Source organism: Carettochelys insculpta, chromosome 2, assembly GCF_033958435.1.
Source record: "Carettochelys insculpta isolate YL-2023 chromosome 2, ASM3395843v1, whole genome shotgun sequence".
NCBI classification, from domain to species: Eukaryota; Metazoa; Chordata; order Testudines; family Carettochelyidae; genus Carettochelys; species Carettochelys insculpta.
Genome location: NC_134138.1, coordinates 96,732,402 through 96,753,252, shown reverse-complemented (window position 1 = coordinate 96,753,252; position 20,851 = coordinate 96,732,402). Strand labels below are relative to the sequence as shown.

Genomic DNA, 20,851 nt, shown 5'->3' with positions numbered 1-20,851 from the left:
CTCACAAGACCCAGGGAAAGTCATCCCAGCTCGGACAGGGCCTTGGAGTTTGAAGGGAGGGAGAGTTGCCCTAGCAACCACATTCTGAGGAGAGGCCATGCATATGAGGATCAAGTCATGGTGGCCTCTCCTCTACTGTCCCAGGCTGGTACTCAAAACAATATGTTATTGCTCTATGCTGTTACTGTCTTTTGCTCTAATCTTCTAGGTAAGCACCCCGGAAATGCCCATGTGAAGGCACCATCATTACTCTTGTAGATGCATCATCCATCCAGTTAGACACATAGCTATTATTGCATGTCTGTTTTATTTTAATAACTTGTTAAGGAAAACCACCTGTATTAGAGATAAAATGTTCTATAATCAATGGGCGGGGATACCATGTAACCTTCTTAGATTATTGGCTTTCTGTGCCCATTTCGTCTTGCTGCTAGGACCTATCCAGGCTTGGGTGACACCCATGCTGTAGTTCCCCCCACCCATCAATAATCTATATAATCGATTATAACCTATTGTCTGATGGTGATCACCAAGCCTAACACACAAAGTGACACCCCACCACCGCTGTGTGCAATAAACCCTTCTGCTTGCTTCATACACGGTGTCCAGACTTTGTTCCTACACTGAAGTACAGACTAGAATAGAAGATATGTAATGTGGAGTATGGACCATGGCAAAAAGCAAAACAAAAGATTTTAAAATGCTAGAAAAACAACAGAATCAGGATTACATGGGAGATGCAACAACACTTTTTTCCACTAGATTCGACATTTTTACCTACAGATGCTTACCAGTTTTTTTCCTAAAGCATACTCACATCTCTGTGCCCACTGCTAGCAGAATCATGAAGTGGAGTATCATCATCAAGTCCCTGTGTGTTCACATCTGCTCCTGCTGCTATTAAAATCTTAGCAACATCATAATAACCAACATTACAAGCTTCATGAAGTGGAGTCCAACCTACAATTGTGGAAGTCAATATTTAATTTTTGATTTTCCAACATAAATATATTATTTTAAAGTAGAGATGTAAAATCCTGTTTATCTGGTTAACTGGTTAAATGCTAGGTTTAAATGTTTAACCAACTAAATGGGTAGAAGGCGGCTGGGGAGGCCCCTCCAGCCCAGCTTGGATGAAGCAGCCCCTCTGTTGTGGACCGGGGTTGCTCCAGCCAGGCTGGAGTGTCCCCATTTGCAGCATTCTGGGGACCAGGGCTGCTCTGGCTTGGCTGGAGCGTCCCTGCTGGCAGCACTGCTGCAAGTGGAAGAGGGTGCGCCAGCTGTCTGCATTGCTATGAAGAGCAATAAAGACAAAGCTGATGAAATGTTACCTACTGTTCTACCTCATCAATGTAAGCTGCCTCTTACAAACGTCATTCTTCCTCTTTGCAATTTTGTGCGCAAGTGGCACTGAACTCATCTGCAAAGATACTACTCTCTCTCCGTTGATCACCTTCCCATGACCCATTTCTACCATGATATGAGCAAAAAATACTGGTCAATGAGACAAGTCAATCAGAAGCAGATGAAGAAAAAGTCTCTATTTTTTAGTATAATTACAAAAAAGTACCTAAAACCCAATAAGTAAGTGAGTGTATAAATAAATACAAATGGTACAAAGTGCTAGTCTTCCTCTCACCATTCACCATCTTCAGTTTTTTGTTTTTTGTTTTTTTTTAATATACACACACAAATACGCACACTTATTTTTAGACAGGGTCCTGATGAAAACTGGGCCCATGGAATGCTCCTATTAATACACACCACCCCCACACTCAAACAAACCCAACCTCATCCACCTGCAACTAGTATCATCACTAGTTTGACACAAGTTGAGAGACTTCTGCTAATTTTTTAAGGTACAGTATTAATTTATATCAGGATTAAACTGGAGTTATGTCTGACTTGTTATAAATTCACAACTAATTTTGAATTTTTCTAATTAGAGACTATAGCTGACTTTGAACAAAATGAAGGCATAACAACCTTACCTGCAAAATCTTTTACATTCACATTTGCGCCTAGACTAATTAATTCTTTAACTTGTTTAACATCCCCTCGGATGGCAGCCATATGTAAAGGAGTTTCCCCTCGTTCATTTCTTTTATTAACTTTGTCTTTTTGTCTTGAGGAGGAGGTTGGCGTTTTCTTTTGTGTTGGTGTTGTCTGTAAAGGATGATGCAGATTGGAATCTATAAAATAAATTTTAAAATAGTCAGTAAAAATTTGCTTTACTTTATTTACTTTCTCAGTATGTTCAAGTGTTACGGTCAATAACTGGTTATGTCCTTTAACAGATTCCATAGTTTATTGATCAAATATACTGCAATGACTTCAGGAAAACCATATTCACTTCTTAGGTAGCAAGGTAAAGAGAGTGTACAAAGGCCTCTTATTTGCCATATACTCTCACTTCCTTGCAAAGAGATTTCAGGATATCATAGGACTGGACTGATTCCATATCTGAGTTTAGTAATATTATTCAAAAATTTCTGCACTGCCCTCTTTAGTGCAACCTAAGGCTCAATCTCCCACAAGAGGTGATTTTGCTAAACAGTTACCAACTGATGAGTAGTTAATGACCTATATGTAACAAGATAGCAATTTGTGTTTCAGCCCTATTTTCAAAGATATTTAAATGCCTAAAGGTGCAGACAGGTCCTGATGGGACTTTCAAAAGCATTTTCTTGGGCACTTCTGAAAATCCTACCAGCCACCTACATACCTTCAAAAATCTGGCCCTAAGTTTACTTCACCAAAATCTTTTTACAATCTTTAAGGAGAAAGATCACAAGTTGAATACATTATATTATATTATGCGTGTGTGTATGTGTATATATATATATGACACCAAATTATTCTCTTAAGAGCAGAGATAGGAACCCAGAGACAATCTTGCATAACTGCTGCCAAAATATACATGTTTTATGAATAGAATGGCTTTCAAGTTATAAAAATCTCAATTCAGCATCTTCTAAGAGAAAAAACCCTGATTTTTTTTTTAAAAAGAGAGAATGAAACAAATATGCACTCATTTGAAGTAACAAATTTTTCTGAAATAATAAGAAGGTACTGTTCAAGTAGAAAATACCATAAGTCACGAGAATTAGAGATGGTCAGCAATACTCAGAGAAAACATTCTGTGGAGACACTTTTGGTGATGATCTGACAAAGCAACAAGGTGGGTGAGGCAGTAACTTTCACTGAACAAGCGTCTGTTGAAAAAACAAGGAAAGCAATCCTGTAGCACTTAACACACTAATAATATTATTTATTAGGTAATGAGCTTTTGTGGGACAGACCCACTTCTTTTTTTCGCTCAGTAATACTCCAGTTTTGAAGAAGTGGGCCTTCCCCATGAATTCTCATCACCTAATAAATAATACTGTTAGTCTTTAAGATGCTACAGGACTGCTTTCTTTGTTTTCTGAAGACACAGACTAAACACAGCTACCACTCAAATTCTGTTGGTGAGAGACCAGCCAGGCAAAGCAGCTTTCCAGCTGCACAGACCTCTTTTTTCAGATCTGGAAAAGGTACTCCCAGCAGCACAACAAAATGCAAGATGGAACAGACTATTTAGGATAATGAGTTAGCATGGAGAGTAAGGGTAAACTGCTCCTGTTCAATCTGTTCCATGTAGAGTGGCCCATTAATTCCTCTGCACGCATAGGGTTAGCGTATTAGGATTGTTGTAACAGGCCATAAATCCAGCGTCTCTGTTCAGTCCATTTTTAGTGCCTAACAAAGTAGACAGTTTCCATTGGAAATCTGCCCAATATCTTGAGAGCTGTAGTCTTGCATGAACAATGCAAGAAGGAAGAGAACTAAAGAAACAGAGGTTAAGAATGGACAAAACATAAATAAACAAGTTATCTTGTGAAGAACATGCAGTTAAACTGCAAAAGGAACATATGATAAGCTTGCAGTTGCAGCTCTGCTTGCTAGCATACTCTATAGCTTGTGAACAGTTCCTGATTTGTACATGGATTGGTTACAATAATTAGTAGCCCCACCATAACAAGTGTGAAACAGTGTTGATTCATATACTTTGTGTGTACATAAGATGACTCATGATTACTTAATTTCAACGTGTGGTATACCCAGTCCCCACCTTCCAGGGAGCTGAGAACCTAGAAGCTTGTAAAGAGAAGTTACTCACCTGTAGTAACGATGGTTCTTTGAGATGTGTCCCTGTGGGTGCTCCACAATAGGTGTTGGGCTCGCCCGGCGCCGCAGATCAGAAATCTTCTAGCAGTTTCTCCTGGATCGCGCATGCGCCGGCGCGCGCCGCTCCCCCTGCACGCCTCCAGCCGCGTGCACAATCCGGTCCCCGCCAGTTCCTTGACAAACCGCCTCGGATGCTCCTGAAAAACACTAGACAGAGATACGAAGCGGGGAGGATGGGTGGGTGGTGGAGCACCCACGGGGACACATCTTGAAGAACCATCGTTACTACAGGTGAGTAACTTCTCTTTCTTCTTCGAGTGGTCCCCGTGGGTGCTCCACAATAGGTGACTACCCAGCAATAACCCAAGTAAGGAGGTGGGTAATCGGTTTATGTGCAGCTTGCCCCCGAGAGGACTGCTGTCGACAGACGGTATCCTCTTGGAGTACCCGAGGCAGGGCATAATGCTTGGCGAAGGTGTCATAGGATGACCAGGTTGCTGCTCTACAGATGTCTGTTAACACGATGCCCTTGAAGAAGGCTGTTGACGCTGCCACCGCCCTGGTGGAGTGAGCCCTGGGTGGGGCCAGCAAAGGAGTCTTTTGGAGTTCGAAGCACATTTTTATACAGGACACAATGTGCTTTGAGATTCTCCGTGAAGAGAAACCTTCTCCCTTTGACCCGGGAGCAAGAGAGACGAGAAGCCTGTCCGTTTTCCGGAAGGACTTAGTTCTGTCTGTGTAGAAGGCCAATGCCCTCCTCATATCTAGGAGATGCACGCGTGCCTCCTTGCAGGAGCTGTGAGGCTTCGGGTAAAACGAGGGTAAAACTATTGGCTCGTTAAGATTGGACTCCGAAGAGACTTTTGAAACAAAGGCTGGGTGCAGCCTTAAGATTACCGCCTCCTTTGAGAATACTGTGCAGTGCAGCGTTGCCATCACTGCCGCGAGCTCACTCACCTTGCTGGCTGACATAGTTGCAAGGAGGAAGGCTGTTTTTATCGTAAGGAGATGTAGGGGAACTGTGGCTAATGGTGCAAAAGGTGGACCCGATAGCGTGCTGAGCACCAAGTCCAAATTCCATGATGGTGGAAGCGGTTTCTGAGGAGGGGTGCAGGTTTACCAGCCCCTTCAAGGACCTGAGAACGATAGGATGGGCAAATATCGTGGGCCCTCCCTCTGTACGCCGAAAGGTTGATATAGCGGTGAGGTGGACCTTTAGCGAGGATAGAGAAAAAACTCGCCTCTCGAGGTCCAATAAGTATTCTAGTATTACAGGTATAGGGACGTCAAGGGGAGCTAACTGCTTGGCGGAACACCAGGCTGTGAATCGAGTCCATTTCCGCTTGCAAGTCCTCCTGGTGGAGGTCCTTCGGCTACATTCCAGGACTACTTGTGCTCCCTCCATACATGTGCTCTTTAAGGAGCTGAGCCATGGAGTAGCCATGCTTGTAGGTGCAGACCCTGAGGGTGCGGGTGCACTACGGATCCTTGAGCCCGCATGAGTAAGTCCGGCACCACAGGTAGAGGGAGCGGTGGGCAGTCCGACATGCGCAGAAGCAAGGGAAAACATTGCTGCCTATCCCAAGCAGGACTATGAGTATCATGCGAGCTCTCTCCCTTCTGGCTATGTGCAAGACCTTGCGGATAAGCGCTGCAGGGGAAACGCGTAAAGTAGGGAGCCCTTCCATGAAAACATGAATGCGTCCCCCAGGGACCCCCGCCCCACTCCTGGCCTGGAGCAGTACTGGGGACACTTTTCTTTTTTTTTTTTTTGTACTGGGTGGCAGACAAATCGATCTGGGGAAAACCCCCATGTACGAAAATGTGCTGTAGCAGATCGGAGCGGATCTGCCATTCGTGCGTGATTGCGCAGCGCCTGCTCAGCTGATCTGCATTCACGTTGTGAGCGCCCAGCAAGTGCGAGGCTTTCAACGTTATGTTGTCGGCGATGCACCGATTCCATGACCGGAGTGCTTCCACACATAGGGCATGAGATCGTGCTCCTCCTTGTCGATTGATGTAGAACATAATGGAGGTATTGTCGGTATTGAATCCCGACTACTTTGCCAGGTAGGTAATCTCGAAAATGTTTGCAGGCGTTGAACACTGCTCTGAGCTCCAGTATGGATATGTGCAGTGCCTGTTCCGCAGGGGACCATAGCCCTTGCGTTACCTTGTCGCCGATGTGCGCTCCCCATCCCATGTGGGAGGCGTTGGTGGTAAGAAAAATAGAAATTTGTGGTTGGTGAAAAGGCACCCCACTAGCAGATTCTCGGGGTTTTCCCACCACGCCAGGGATCTGCGCACCCCTGTTGTGGGCGACACCACCGTGCGGACAGTGTGGGATACCGGTTTGTAAACGCTCACCAGCCAATGCTACAGGCTTGACATGTGCAACCTAGCATTCTGTACCGCAAACATCGCTGCTGCCATATGGCCCAGCAGCTGTAGGCACGTTAAGACCGGCACCGTGGGCTGTATGTAATGACTTTCACCAGTGAACTGATTGCGCGGAAGCAAGCATCGGGTAGGTACACCTCTGCTGTGATAGAGCTTCTGCGTGCCCCTATAAACTCTATATGTTGTGTGGGTTTGAACTTTGACTTTGCGAGGTTGATGACTAGACCCAGCGAAGAGACGTGTCCGTTGTGACGTGTATCATGCGTTAGACCTCTGCCTTTGAGGTCCCCTTTCAGCAGGCAGTCGCCCAGATCTGGGAAAAATAAACACCCCCTGTCTGTGCAGGTAGGCTGACACCACTGCCAGGGTTTTGGTGAAGACTGTGGGGGCCAAGGAGAGGCCAAACAGAAGAACCCTGTGCTGTAAGCGCTCCTGGCCGACCGTGAAGCGGAGGAAGCATCTGTGTGCCGGGTGAATTGTTATATGAAAGTAAGCATCTCGTAAGTCGAGTGCTGCAACCCAGTCTCCATCGTCCAGTGCCGTGAGTATCAAAGCAACTGTGATCATCCGAAACCGTTGCTTGTGCAAGTAACGGTTGAGGCCCCGAAGATCTAAGATGGGCCTCCAGTGTCCTGTTTTCTTCTCTGGTAGGAAGCAGCGCGAATAAAGACCTTCCCCTGGAATTATTCCGGCACTCTTTCCACCACCCTTACGAACAGAAGGTGAGTCACCTTCTGCCTGAGCCTCGCCTTGTGGCAGCGTCCCCGAGGTGAGGCCTAGTGGGAGGCTTTGTCGGTGGAAGCAACTGGGAGGGGATCGTGTAACCCGTGGCTATGATCTCCAGCACCCATTTGTCTGTGGTGATCTTTTGCCATTGGGAGTGGAACGGTCTGAGGCGATGATGGAACATGAGATGAGAGTGGCATTGAGTGAGGGTATTGATAGTGCAGCCCCCGACATACCCATCAAACTTGTTGCCTTTGAGGCCTGACCTGAGGGTGTACGGCTTTGTTGAGAATGTCGCCTAGGAGTTCTGTACTGTTGCCGCTATTGATAGCGCGCTTGGCCGTAGCCCTGTTGATATCGAGCACGCTGTAGTTGTAAGCGTAGCGTCTTTGCTGAGGATAAAATTTTTCCCCTCCTGTATGGGGGAGTATAAATGTCCGAGGTTCTAAGTGTAGCTCTCGAGTCCTTACTGGAGTGAGGGACCACGTCCGTTGAGTCTGCGGACAGCTTTTGTGTATCAAAGGGAAGGTCCACGATCTTCGCCTGTAGGTCCCTCGAGATACCCGACATCTGGGGCCAGGATTCTCTACGCATGACCACTGCTGTAGCCGTTGAATGTGCCGCCGTGTCCGCCACGTCCAGGGCAATCTGGGCTCCCGTCCGCGATGCTGCGTAGCCCTCTTGAACAATCGCCTTTAACACTGGCTTTTTGTCTTCCGGAAGTGAATCCATGAGGGGAGTAAGCCCGGAGTAATTATCAAAATTATGGTTTGCTAGGTGTGCCCATAATTTGCCATTCTCAATCGTAGGATAGGAGAGGAATATACCTTCCTGCCAAACAGCTCTAGCTTCTTAGCATCCTTGTCCGATCCCCCGATTTGTACTGAGAAGCCTTTGACCTCTGTTGGGACGACCCGACCACCAAAGAATTTGGTTGTGGGTGACTGAAGAGGAACTCCATGCCCTTTGCCAGGACGAAGTATTTCTTATCCGCTCTCTCATTTGTAGGTGGAACAGAGGCCGGAGTCTGCCATATAGTAATGGCTGACTCCAGAATGGCTTCGTCCTGCGGAATAGCAATTTTGGATGAAGCTGGGGGTCTCAAATTTTTCAGGAGTTTGTGATGTTTCTCCTGCACCTCTGCCGTTTGAATGTCATGTGTGAAAGCCACCCTTTAGAACAGCTCCTGAAACTGTTTAAGGTCATCCAGGGGAGAGACACCCCGGGGGCCATGGCCTCGTCTGGGGAAGATGAGGAGGAACCCCTAAGGTAAACCTCCCTCGAACCCTCGGATTCCCGTGGGCGATGACACACTTGCTCGCTGGAGGACTGTGAAGGAAAGTCTCAGGGTTCTAAAATTAACTCCCCTTGAGACGACTGTGTTTCCGTCCCCGATCGGGAGCGCCCACGGGGGTATTGAGCAGCCGGGGGGGGGCGGGGGGGGGGACCTACCCCTGGGTGCAGGCCTGTGGTTTGTCTGTGTCCAGCATGATAGGACGACCATGGCAGCATGGGCAAGGGTCTGGGGATGGAGACCTGGACCACTCACGGGGTGTGTACCCCCAATGTCTGGGAGAGCGAGACCTCCGCGACGACACCGATAGAGGTGAAACTGGCTTGTCATAGTACTCCAGGGTATCCAATCCCAGAAAATGGTGAAGGTGACCCAAGCCATGGTGACATTGATTGGAGGAACGGAGAAGGAGGGTTTTTTTTTTTTCCCCTTGATGGGCTGGTGGAGACACAGGCCTTCGGTGCGGCGTGTGTATCACAGGGGGAGGGCTTAGTGCTAACAGCAGTGCAGCCCTGTCCGGAGATGGACTGCGGTGCCGGGTTTTTGATGTTGCCTTGCCCCTCCCCTGCGGGGCCAGCACCGCCCCCTCCCCTGCCGGGAATCTCGGCCCCGCTGTAAGCGCCGCACTCGGCACCGTCAGCTGCGGTGCTGCACGGGTATCCCCCTCCGGTGCCTGCAGGCTCCGTGCCTGGCACCCCTGTACCACTGGTTCCGCGGGGGTCTGTGCCGCCTATGACGGTGCCGCCACCTGAGTATGCAGTCGGTAGCTGTGTGCTCTGCTCGTCCTGCTTGCTGCAGATGCACGGCAAGGATCGAGCAGGGAGAGTTCCCTCCGTCTCTGCACTGGGGCAGGGGGGGGGGGGGTCAGAGCACAGTGAGAACGCAGCCGGGTAGCCTGTAATTCCCCCAGGCGTCGGATGCCTTCGCTATGCCCCACGGAGGCCAGCATAGCTTCACGGCATGACTCACACTGTGTAAAACCTGAAGAGGCCATTGTGGTGAGTCCTTTATTGTTAAGAGGGTACTTAGCACTTAATCCGTGCCTTTCCACCCCAAAAAGTGATCAGCGGCCTGCGGCAGCGGGCGGCCTAATGGCCTTCACGTCTGCTCTTTTCTTCTCCGCTCCTCTCTGTTTCCTTTTTTTTTTTTTTTGCTGGTATTCTCTTTGTCTTTGCTTTCTCGCCCCCCCCCCTTTTTTTTTTTTAAATAACCGAAAAACAACAAATCACACATGGAAAAAAACCACTGTTTAATCTGACTCTGGCCTTAGCCTGAGTAGATTCCGTCTGCAGCCGATGGCGGTTGAGAAGGAACTGGCGGGGACCGGATTGTCCACGCGGCCGGAGGCGCGCAGGGGGGTGGCGCGCGCCGGCGCATGCGCGATCCAGGAGAAACTGCTAGAAGATTTCCGATCTGCGGAGCCAGGCGAGCCCGACACCTATTGTGGAGCACCCACGGGGACCACTCGAAATAGTAGTTTTGGCTCCCCTGCAGCTCACCTATCAGGCTCATAAGGATCTGGAAAGCTCTGGAAGTGCATGCTCCCCAGCTTACAGATTTTCAGGAGCCCAGACTCTCAGGGTCTGTGGTTCCAAGACATCCAACTAGCCTGCCGTTGAGACAAGGACCTCAAGCCTTCTGGAGTTCACAGCTTCAGGTAAGCCAGCTAGACCATCTATTCCTGAACTGTATTCTCCAGGCTCCTCTTTCATGGAAAATTTTGAAATTTTTGATTTCCTTTCCAAATCAGAATGAAACCAAATTTTGAAACATTAAAATCCTACATAAAATGGAAATATCTTTCTTTTCACTGCTCTGGTTATAACCACAACAGAACAACTTGATAGGTTACCAACTACCACCAGATTCTGAAAGTCAGTTTAGTCATTTACCTTCAGATCACTTTTGTTAAAGTATTAACTTCATAAACACATAGAGAGTGAAATGGAAGTTAAATTCTTAAGTTATGTTAACAAAAATGTGTTACAAAGATGAAGCTGTAACACTAAGGACTTTAATGATTTTTATAATTTATTACTGTAACCAGCACTAGCCACTAAAAAGCTGTTCTAGGCCAGAGGTGAAAATCCTGACTCTAAGGCTACGTCTACATTACAGCATGAATTCAAATCTAAGACACTTAGCTCGATTTTGAATTGTGACTGTTCACACATCAAACAACATTATTTTGAACTTAGGGGGTGCTACAGCCAATGTTCTTACTCTGACAACCCAAGTGGGATTAACGGAAAGTTCAAATGTAGGCGTTTGGATTAATGGTAGCGTGGAAATAACTTCCGTTTAAACTGGCTTTACTGGCCTCGAGAGAAGTCCCACATGTATCCGACAATGCCTCCCACATATCCTGGCTTGAGTGTGGTGAAGCTTCCAAAGGCAGGAATGATTTTGGGGGCTGGCTGTCAACAGGGGGAAGACTTTTCAAAGATGATAGCTAGTGGCTTAGATCCCTCCTCTATGACCTCCTTGAACAGCAGCAGATACATTTTGTGATATCTGGCAATGGGGGGGCGGGGCACAGTCATTGACATTCAGGGCTGGCCCCCCTGATGCAGAAAGCCCCAGAAGGGACCCTGTCAACTGGTCCTTCAACCACATCCCCTCACAGAGTTGGGGGGAGGGGCAGATATCACAAGCTGTAATCTGCTCCAGTAATATTTTCACTCAGACTAGGTGGCCAGTTGGGATGACACAGTCACCTGGGTGATCCCAGAGAACAGAGTCATTCTGGCATGTGGGTACAACAAATCTATCTGGTGTGCTAGATGGCTGATCAGTCAAAAGTTATACCTAAAGGTGTTCTTTCTACAGGGGAAGAGCAGCTGACCAACCAGTTTACATGGTTCAGTCACCGTCTGAAGCCAGCCTATTTGGTTTTCTTTCACCTGGGATTCCCTACTTTTTTGTCTTTCCTTCTGGAAAAAATGGCCATTTGTTTTCCATAGGAGGGGAATGAGGGCAATACAATGTCAGAATATGACATCACATACCCACAGCTACTTGTGAGGCATTTTTCCCCCCCATACTGAGAGAAAAAACAACAGAATGCCAGGGGGTGAGGGAACTGTGGGATAGAGTCCCACAATGCACTGATGGAACAGCCAATCTTTGGCGATTTAGTGTGGCAGCACTAACTCCAATTTGTGGGAAGGTAAGCATACGCAAATTTGGATTTATAAAACCCAGCGTTAAAAATATGAATTTATCTCATAGTATAGACACAGCTTAAAGTCCATGGGAATTTTATCACTCATTTCAAGGCGGACATACATTTCACTCCATATGAAAACTACCATGGATTTTAGTGAGGGTTAACTGTCTCCTAAACTAATAAGAATATATTATTGAGTGAACTCAAAATGTACCGTAAGTGTTGACAGTTGGAATGGTCAAAAATGGGAAATTCAGAATCAGTTGCCAAGCAATCCTCACACATCCTTTTGTATATTATAATTAAAGATAGGAATTTTCTATCAAAGTATTTGAGAGAAAATGCATTCTTCCACAAAACTGAAATATGACATATGGTGAGGTATTCAGAGGATAGGAAGGGGAGAACGGTAATTCAGTTGCTAGTTGGTATCACCTGGACTGTTGTCTCTAGCTGTCATCTGCATAAGAAGGGCCATCTGTTTGCGCTCCGACAGTGGATAACCAAAAAGAATGCTAACTGGCGTTGACTTCTTACTTCCAGCTTCCTTTTTCATTTTCTTCTTCTCTGGGCCTTCTTTCTCTGGAAATATTAGCACTGTAATAAGATTCTGAAAAATAGCCAACTGCAGTACAGAATCACACATAGACAGAAATAGCCATTTTCAATTATTTGTGTGAGCTGGGTGTTGGAGGGAAAAAAACACTACATAACATGGCCCCACTTAATACATACTTGTGTAACTTTTTCTTCAGTAAGGAGTGCATAAACCCCCAGTTTTGTCATAGCCTTAATCTGGCTGGAACAATGTGCTCATTAATAAAGCAATTAAAATTGTGGAAGCATATAATACAAATAACAAAATACAGTCACTAACTTTTTTCGGATTGATACATAGTCATAATTTTGATATTTCACAGATTCAAGAGATGGAAAAATTCCTTAAGGTGCTTTAGTATACACTAAACCCAGTGCAAGATGGTTCCCCAACTATATCTTCAAGTATTTTGTAGAATACATTTTGGAAACATCAGAAAAATGGAGATTTTGCTTTGTTACTCTCAGGAGACTTACTAGTTAATAAAACTCATTATTACTAAGTTGTTCGTGATATTACAGGTGCTTGTAAATTCATCTCATTATTCATAATTTTACTTCCCCCTTGTCCCACCTAAGTAATTTCTTCCCCTTCTTGAAGCTTGTACTCTTCCAGTACATGCACCTACTATGTGTTTTTCCTTGGTCAACATTTAGACGAGATATCAAATATTTAGGAGTAAAGATTTCAAATTTTGAACCTTAAAGAAACCTAATTTTTTTAAGAATAAGGGTTGCTTTGAAAATGGGGTTTATTTTTGAAAGAGCCATGTCTACACTGTTTTTCTTCTTTCGAAAGAAGCTCTTTCAAAAGGAATATGCAAATGAGGTGTCAGACATGTAAATCTGACACCTCATTTGCATTTTCGATTTCCTTCATTTGCATACCTCTTTTGAAAAAGGAATGCTAGTGTAGCTGTAGCTATTATGACTGTGGCTTCACCAGAGCTTTACAGAGAGGGGAATAATGTCTGCTTTGTTACCTCTAACCATACAGCCCTAAACTACACTGGTAGTTTTAAAATTAATGCCATATTACACTGTACACTCAAAGTATCAATTATTTGTTCACTTCTTTCCAAGTGTTTGCTGCTGTTTTTTGACAGAATTATTTCTTATTCAGATCTCCTCCATTAAATATATTGTTTTAGCCAGACCTGCCAATGGGGTGGGGGGGGCGGCGGCGGCACAGCAACTGCCCCAGGGCTTGGCAATTTAAAAGGCAGTGGCATCCAGGGGCTCTAGGCCATTCTGAGTCGCTGGAGGCCTTAGAGGCACGCTCTGGACAACACTAAAGGGCTGGCGGAAGAAGGCTAGCCCTCTCTCTACCTCTTCTGCCTGAAGTCCTGCCCTTTCCAGGAGCGTGGAGATGGCATCCCTGACTTTTGCCCAGGGCCCAGCAATTCTGTCCACCCCCCATTTTTCACTCAACTTGCATTTATCCGGCACAAACACCATTTTAATTACTGCCTGTATTTTTGCACCCTTCTAGATGATTATTATTTTTTCTATTCTCAGTGATGTCAGTAAATGCATATAGTGTATCAATGCTCTGAAGAAAAGGTAAGTTCATCTTCTTTGCATAAAATATTATGATCCTTATTTTTACTTGCCATCTTGCCCTCAAATGCCTACCTACAACTTTGGAGGTTTGGTCTTGTTTTACTTCATTTTTATTTATTTATTTATTTTTAAAGATTGCATTTGCGCCTTGTTAGAAGACAGGTCCTGTATATTGCCCTGAGGTTGTCACGCAGCAGAACAAAAAGAATTGCTGAACAGATTACTGCTAGACATATTCTCCCTTCTGTCTCACTTCTTTAAAGACCCAGTGTAAGTAATGGATTAAATGCAGAAAGCAATCCTCTTAACCATTCTTAACCATATTGCAGGAAATACAATTTTTCATAGTGGCACTGTCCGCCTTATCACTTTCTCTCTCTAACCTGCCTGCTCAGACCTCCTCCTCATACCCATTATGTACAGGACCATACTCTGCTATGTACAATAACTGGTACTTTGCCTTCTCAATTATGGTTAAGGAGATGGAAAGAATTCAAGTAGGCTGGCAGACAATGTCTGCTTAGGTGCTTGCTTTCTTCTGTTCAGCTGGCTGACATACTAACCCATTTAGTGAACAAGAATCTGAAAGTGGCAATGGTCTGAAAATAATAGAAGAGAAAAATCGAATAAAATGAAATCAAATGAAAAGGAAAAAATGTGAAAAAGAGAAACACACACACATTAACTAAATGGTACAGCCATTAGAAAAATGCTAAATTTGGAAGGGCAGCGTCACACCACTCTGACTAAAATTGTCTCTCACACTCATTCCTGTGGCAACTCACCAAACACCTCCCCAACTGAACTTGTTGCATTTTACCATCACTTCAATTAATTTTCATTTGATGAGACAGTGCTTGTAGCCAAGTCAGCTTGAATTAGTCCTTTAATATTTCTTGGGACACTGTCAAAAGAAACTCAAATGCATTTCCATACTTCAAAATATTTAAGTCACCCTTATACCACAGCTCTGTTCTTGCAGTGACACTAGCCTCCCATATTTCCTGACCTGATCCTGCAAATCTGATTTACATTATGAAGGGCTGGCAGGCATACAAGTCATGTATGACAAGCAATGTGGATAGAAATTTATAATTATAAATATTTTTAAATTTACACACATTTTTCTTTCAGAAAATAGATTTATTTAAAATCAATTTTTAAATTATGACAATACATTGAAGGCCACAACTAACTATAATCTATTAACAATTTAAACTGATGAAGCTTACCAGTTAACCAATTGCACTTTAACATCCCTACCTAAATATATATTGCATATCTTTTTCTCCTTATGTAAGTTTAATCAAAGCCTGTTTTGCATTTAAATAGATGAGCCTCACCTGCCTGACCAAGACTACTTACCTGTCTAATATCCCCCTCTTCCAACTGCCTCCTTGAAAAGCCTGATTTTCCCACAATTGCTCTCTGGGGAAAAGAGAAGCGCCTGAGCACTGTATCCTTGTTGACTAACATAAACATACTTTTGTTTTAAATTTGAAAAACAATTTTAATCAAAACTATTTTAAAAAATTTCAAAAAGCCAAGTAGTAAGTATTTACTGCTGAAGTTTTAAATAAAGTGAAGGGATTGAACTTGAGGAAGTCACCAGCTAAGTATGTGGAACCATAGTTTGATGAAATGTTAAACTGACATTTGACAGCAGCAGCCTCCTCTGCAAGTGTAGAGAGAATATTTTCTCCATTTTAGTTTATTCAACTAGTTCTGTCCAACGATTGGCTTACTCAGAGTTGAGAAAATGCTTGGGACTTGAAAAGCAGGCTATCTGGTTTTCCTTTTCCAATCTATGAATAAAAACAAAGTCTGATGGAATGAGATTTAGTAGTTTTCAATACTGAGGGGCCACCAAGAGTTCAATTCATTAACTACTAACAAATATGCTTTGTTTAATATGAATTTTAAATGCAAAACAACCTTTGATATACTTATGGACAGGGGAAAAAAGATACTTAACATATTTAAAGTAGGGATGTTAAAGTGTAAGGGGTTAACCAGTAAGCCTCATCCTAAATGGATGAGGCTTACCACTTACAGTTAACCAGCACAGGCTGGAGCAGCACCCCACACAGGGAGTTGCTCCAGCTGCTCAGGGCTGCCATGGACAGGGGTGCTGCAGATGGGCTGGAGTAGCCCCATCTGCAGTCGTCCCAAGGAAGGAGGGGTGGCTGGGAAAGAAGGAGGAGCAGCTCAGGCAGCCATGCCAGGGCAGCCAACCTTTCATGGACAAGGACAGATCTGGCATGGCTGGAGCACTGCTGTCATGGCTAGAGGCTGCTCCTACCCAGCTAAAGTGCCCCTGCCTCTTGGGCCAGACCGCTGTTCTAGCAGTGCTGTAGCATATCTCCTCCCACAGTGGCACTGAGCACATGTACACTCCAGCCAGGCCAGAGCAGCCTGGGTCCCCAGCATGCTCCAAGCAGGGGCACTCTAGTCAAGCTGAACCAGCTCCTGTTCACAGCAGGCCTCCTCCCCTATTTAATTGGTTAGCTAATTAAACCTAGCATTTAACTGGTTGACCAGTTAAACAGAATTTAACATCCCTCATTTAAGGTAGTTTTATTTCACTACAATTTTTTAAAATGCAACTTTTATGCATTAATTGAATTTAAATGCCTAGCCAAATGTAGCTTGACAAAAATTACAAGTAAAATTTATTTAGAATTTGAAAACAAAAAATCATTTACCTTTTCTAACATAATAAAATTATAAAAATTAAGAATCTGAATAAATATATTTTAAGCTATTAATGGTTAAATAAATATGCACAGCCATATGCAGTGGTGTTGTAGCTGTGCTGGGCCCACAGTATGAGGAATACCGTGGGAGAGGTAATATCTTTTAACGGACCAGCTTCTTAGTGACAGAGACCAACACAAGATATTATTTCGACAAAAGACATTACTTCCTCCACCTTGTCTACAAGTGTGTCCTCTGTTTTAGGAAATGTATATATAAAGGCTATATTTAGTTGCACAGCAATATGTTGTAATTGATACCTGCCAATCAGAATCAACCTTCCTTAAGCAAGTAACTAAAAAGTACAAATGCAAAACAAGATTAGAAACTCTTTATTTAACCCTACATTCCCTGCTTGATGATTTAAACAAAAATTATTTAAATCACCGATTCTGAACATGATTTAAATCAATCTACCCTGATCATAAAATGCATTATTCTAAAAACAGGGATTTTTTTCTAAAGATATAAGAAGTTTGCAGACTATGGCTGTGGGCATCTTACATTTGGAAAAGTCTTTGAAATGGTACAGTCTCATTCTCCTATTTTCTTCTCATCATCTTTTTTTCATAAAAGCTTTCAAGAAGTCTGCAGTTGGTGGAAGCAAAATCTGATGCTGGACAAATCGCTATTAGTGTGTACTGTAGTAACATACAGGAGGCAAAGTGCAAGTGCAGACTTCACATAAAACAAAAAAAAACAGTGAGCTGGGCAAAGGAATTATTGGCATATGTTGATATACTAAGTGCAAAACTTTAAAGTGACTTAGCAACCTAGAAGCCTAAGTTCCATTAAGAACTGTGTCACATTCCATACTCCTCTAGTCCTCTGCATTATTCTTCCCTTTTCTCCCTGCAGTTCCCTCTCTGCTTGCATCTGTTTCCTCCCTTAGCCCCAAGAATTCTGCTCTCTGCTCCTATCCTCTCCCTTTTCCCTTTCCTTCTTTTCTGTCATACACCTGTATCAAACCTTTCTCTGCCTGATCCAGACTCTGCTCACCTTTCTAGGCTCCCCATCCTGCTGCTGTCCCCCTGCAAAGCCTGATTTTCCCACAATTACTGTAGACTTAACACTCTCCAAGGAAGAGAGAAGTGGCTGAGCAATCTATCATTAATTCCTTGTTGAATATAAATCTATTTTTGCTTTACATTTCAAAAACAATTTTATTTAAACTGTCCTTAAGCATGAAAAATTATAGGTCATGCATCTGACAAAGCGGGTCTTTGCCCATGAAAGCTTATGCTCCAAAATATCTCTCAGTCTATAAGGTGCCACAGGACTCCTGGGCTTTGTCTACACGAGAAGCACCTGTTGATAGAGAAATCACGATGGAACCTCTGTACAAAGACTGCATCTACACACAACTTGCTCTGTTGACAGAGATGATGTATGTTGACAGAGAACTCCCAGGCTGCACTGCCCTCTGGTGACAGAAAGCTGGATGGCAGTTCTGCAAACAGGGTGGCCCAGCAACCGGAAGCCTCTCTATCGACAGAAGTGGCTACGCTGCACTTGTGTCAATAGTACTCTCTTTGGTTATACAAATAAGGGGATTTCTAAGTCTGCAGGGTGCTTTCAAAAAGGACCCCGTGTAGACGAGCCACGCACAATTGAAAGTGGCACTTTCAAAGTGCTGTGGCTGCCATTAGGCTAATGAGGTGCTGCATATTCATTGCAGCACCTCATTCACATATCCAGAAGTGTCTCCTTAGCATCCCCCTTTCTAAAGGGGGCAGGCTAGTGTAGACACAGCCTTCAAGTGATAACTCTGTTGAGGCAAAAGCTGAGTTCTGTTGAGACTCTGTCGACAGAAGGCTTTACAAGTGTAGACGCTTCCTGAGTTCTGTTGACAGAACCCTCCAGTGTAGACACAGCCTTGTTGTTTCTGAATTTATAATTATTCATATTTGTTTGAGAAGAAAATTAAAATAATAATACAGAAAAAAGGCATACCATTATCCAGCTCCTATTAAGAGGAAGAAAGTTTGGCTGGGGGAGAAAGAATAAAGCCTATAATGGAACTCTGGTTTCAACTATGAAAAGGTGTGATCTCTTCCATGGATTATTTACTGTGTACTCTTCATCCACTAATTAAGTAATTCTATCAAAATAAAGGTCTCTAGTTTGTCTGGCATGATTTGTGTTTATAAACTCATACTACTTATTGCCCATGTTTCTTTTCTACAAAAAAGTTAAATATTTAAACTTTTATTTCAGAATTACATCTCAATGTTGCTTTAACCATATTCAGTTTGGCAAAATATTGTGCCAGCACCAATATTAACATAGTTAGACACATTTTAAAGATTTGTATTGCATGCTTGCAGTGCAGTATATACTGGTCATTTTCTATCATTTTCTGTTTTGCCTACGTTTACCAATTTATATTTTGATCAGCAAATGATAGTAATATATTCCTGTCCTAACTGTTTAGTATTACAGAATGCTGTTAAACAATTACTCTTATGGATCCTTGATGATGAAAGGTACCATATAATTTATGTTCTTTTAGTTTATTTCCATTATTTAGAATCATTCCTTTGTCATTCAGAAATGTTTCTTTATCCACCTTTCTGCTAGAATCCACAAAGTGTTTTAAAATAAACTCTAAATAGTTGATAAACACGGAAATTAACAATAGTAACAAAAAAACACTGGACTACAGCAGGTGCACCTTATAAACCATTTACCTGAATATGTCCTGTAAGAAGGTATTAATCTCTCCCCCCAGTTTTCATTTGTATGTCCTGGATCTGAATCTACAGAATGAGAAGACATAGGAGAAAAGGGGTGGAGGGAAGAACAAGGAGGGAAGTATGGCACACACAAGAGAAACTCCAACACGCCATTTAAAAAGTTCTCTAAATATTTAGTCAAAGTCTCATGGACTAGTTTTTCCAATAGCTTTTAATTGATAATCACATACATCCACAGAAAATTCCTGAAAAATCAAGAGCCCTGAATCAAGCAAAATTCAAATATAGCAATATGTATCATATGTAAAATCACTCCAAGATCATGTCATACAACCCACTGTACAATATACTACAACAGGCAGAAAAGGCTTAGTAAAATGCATTGTGGAAATGTTGAGGTAAAATATTCTTGCTTTTCTCTATCTCAGAATGCACGTCTTTTGTATTTTCATATTTCATGTTTCATATCTTGTTTTTTTAATTTTGTTTTATAAAGATATAATTTGAATGGAAATTGTCTTACTAAAAGGAATACTAAGTCTAAATAAAAAAAATAATCTACCGGATTTGACTCACAGTATGCTATATGTTTAAAAGATATGCTTTTAAAACAAAACAAAAAAAACCTAACTTCTCTTTCACTATTTTGTTGATTACTTTTTACATTTGACTTGTCTGGTTGTATTTTCTGGGCAGAGAATTTACCTTCTACTTATATTGAATTACTGTTCAATTTCATTTCCAGGTTCCCTGAACTAGCATAATACCACAATGAGAGAATTTCACACTAAAGCTGCATCTACAATAGCAAGTTATTTTGGAAAATCTGGCCCTTTTTTGAAAGAATGTGAGGAGCATGTACATACAAATTGCGCTCTTTCAACTGGAAATCAAAAGAACATGGCTCTTCTACTGGAAGCCCTCTTCTGCTCCTGGATAACGAAGAGTGCCTTCTTTCAACAGAAAGCTTGTGTAGACACTTTGCAGGCCCTTTTTCCAGAAAAGCAGTTCTCGTGGCGCTGGATTTTTCAATCCCTGGCCTGTTCTTTCAGAAGAGTGGGGGCTGTGTGGATGCTCTCTATCAAAAGAGCTGATTGCTTTTTCAATCCACTTTTTTGTGTGCGGATGCACTCTTTTGAAAGAAGTTTTTTTCGGAAGAGATCTTCCAAAAAAATCTTCTTTTGAAAGATCATTGTAGTGCAGATGCAGCCTGGATGTAAGTGAATTTCCATCTGAGAGGAAACATGATAACAGTTTTCAAGTATATGAAAGGTTGTTGCAAGGAGGTGGGGAAAAAAGTGTTCTTAACCTCTGAGGATATGGTAAAAACCACCCCGGTTAAATTGCAGCAAGGGAGGTTTAGGGTTGGCCATTTAAACAAAAAACAAACAAACAAAAAAAAAACCACTTTCTTGCCATAAGGCTGGTTAATCATTGGAATAAATTGCCTGTGGAGGTTGTGGAATCACCAATACTGGT

At 43.2% G+C, this 20,851-nt stretch overlaps 1 protein-coding gene across 5 annotated transcripts in view; it reads right to left on the bottom strand.

Annotated features, from left to right (window-relative positions):
- Nucleotides 1-20,851, bottom strand: part of ANKRD12 (ankyrin repeat domain 12) — a 174,042-nt gene that overhangs the window by 78,911 nt on the left and 74,280 nt on the right. For 2 of the 5 annotated variants that reach the window (XM_074987439.1, XM_074987438.1), the window contains 4 exons: nucleotides 19,367-19,435; nucleotides 12,195-12,341; nucleotides 1,992-2,192; nucleotides 818-960 (listed from right to left, as the gene is read on the bottom strand). In XM_074987439.1, the coding sequence (XP_074843540.1) occupies nucleotides 818-960; nucleotides 1,992-2,192; nucleotides 12,195-12,341; nucleotides 19,367-19,435 (560 nt within the window). Of the gene's footprint in view, nucleotides 1-817; nucleotides 961-1,991; nucleotides 2,193-12,194; nucleotides 12,342-14,704; nucleotides 14,824-17,180; nucleotides 17,264-19,366; nucleotides 19,436-20,851 lie in introns of those variants that run through there. The other 3 variants (XM_074987441.1, XM_074987442.1, XM_074987440.1) reach the window with 3 other exon arrangements.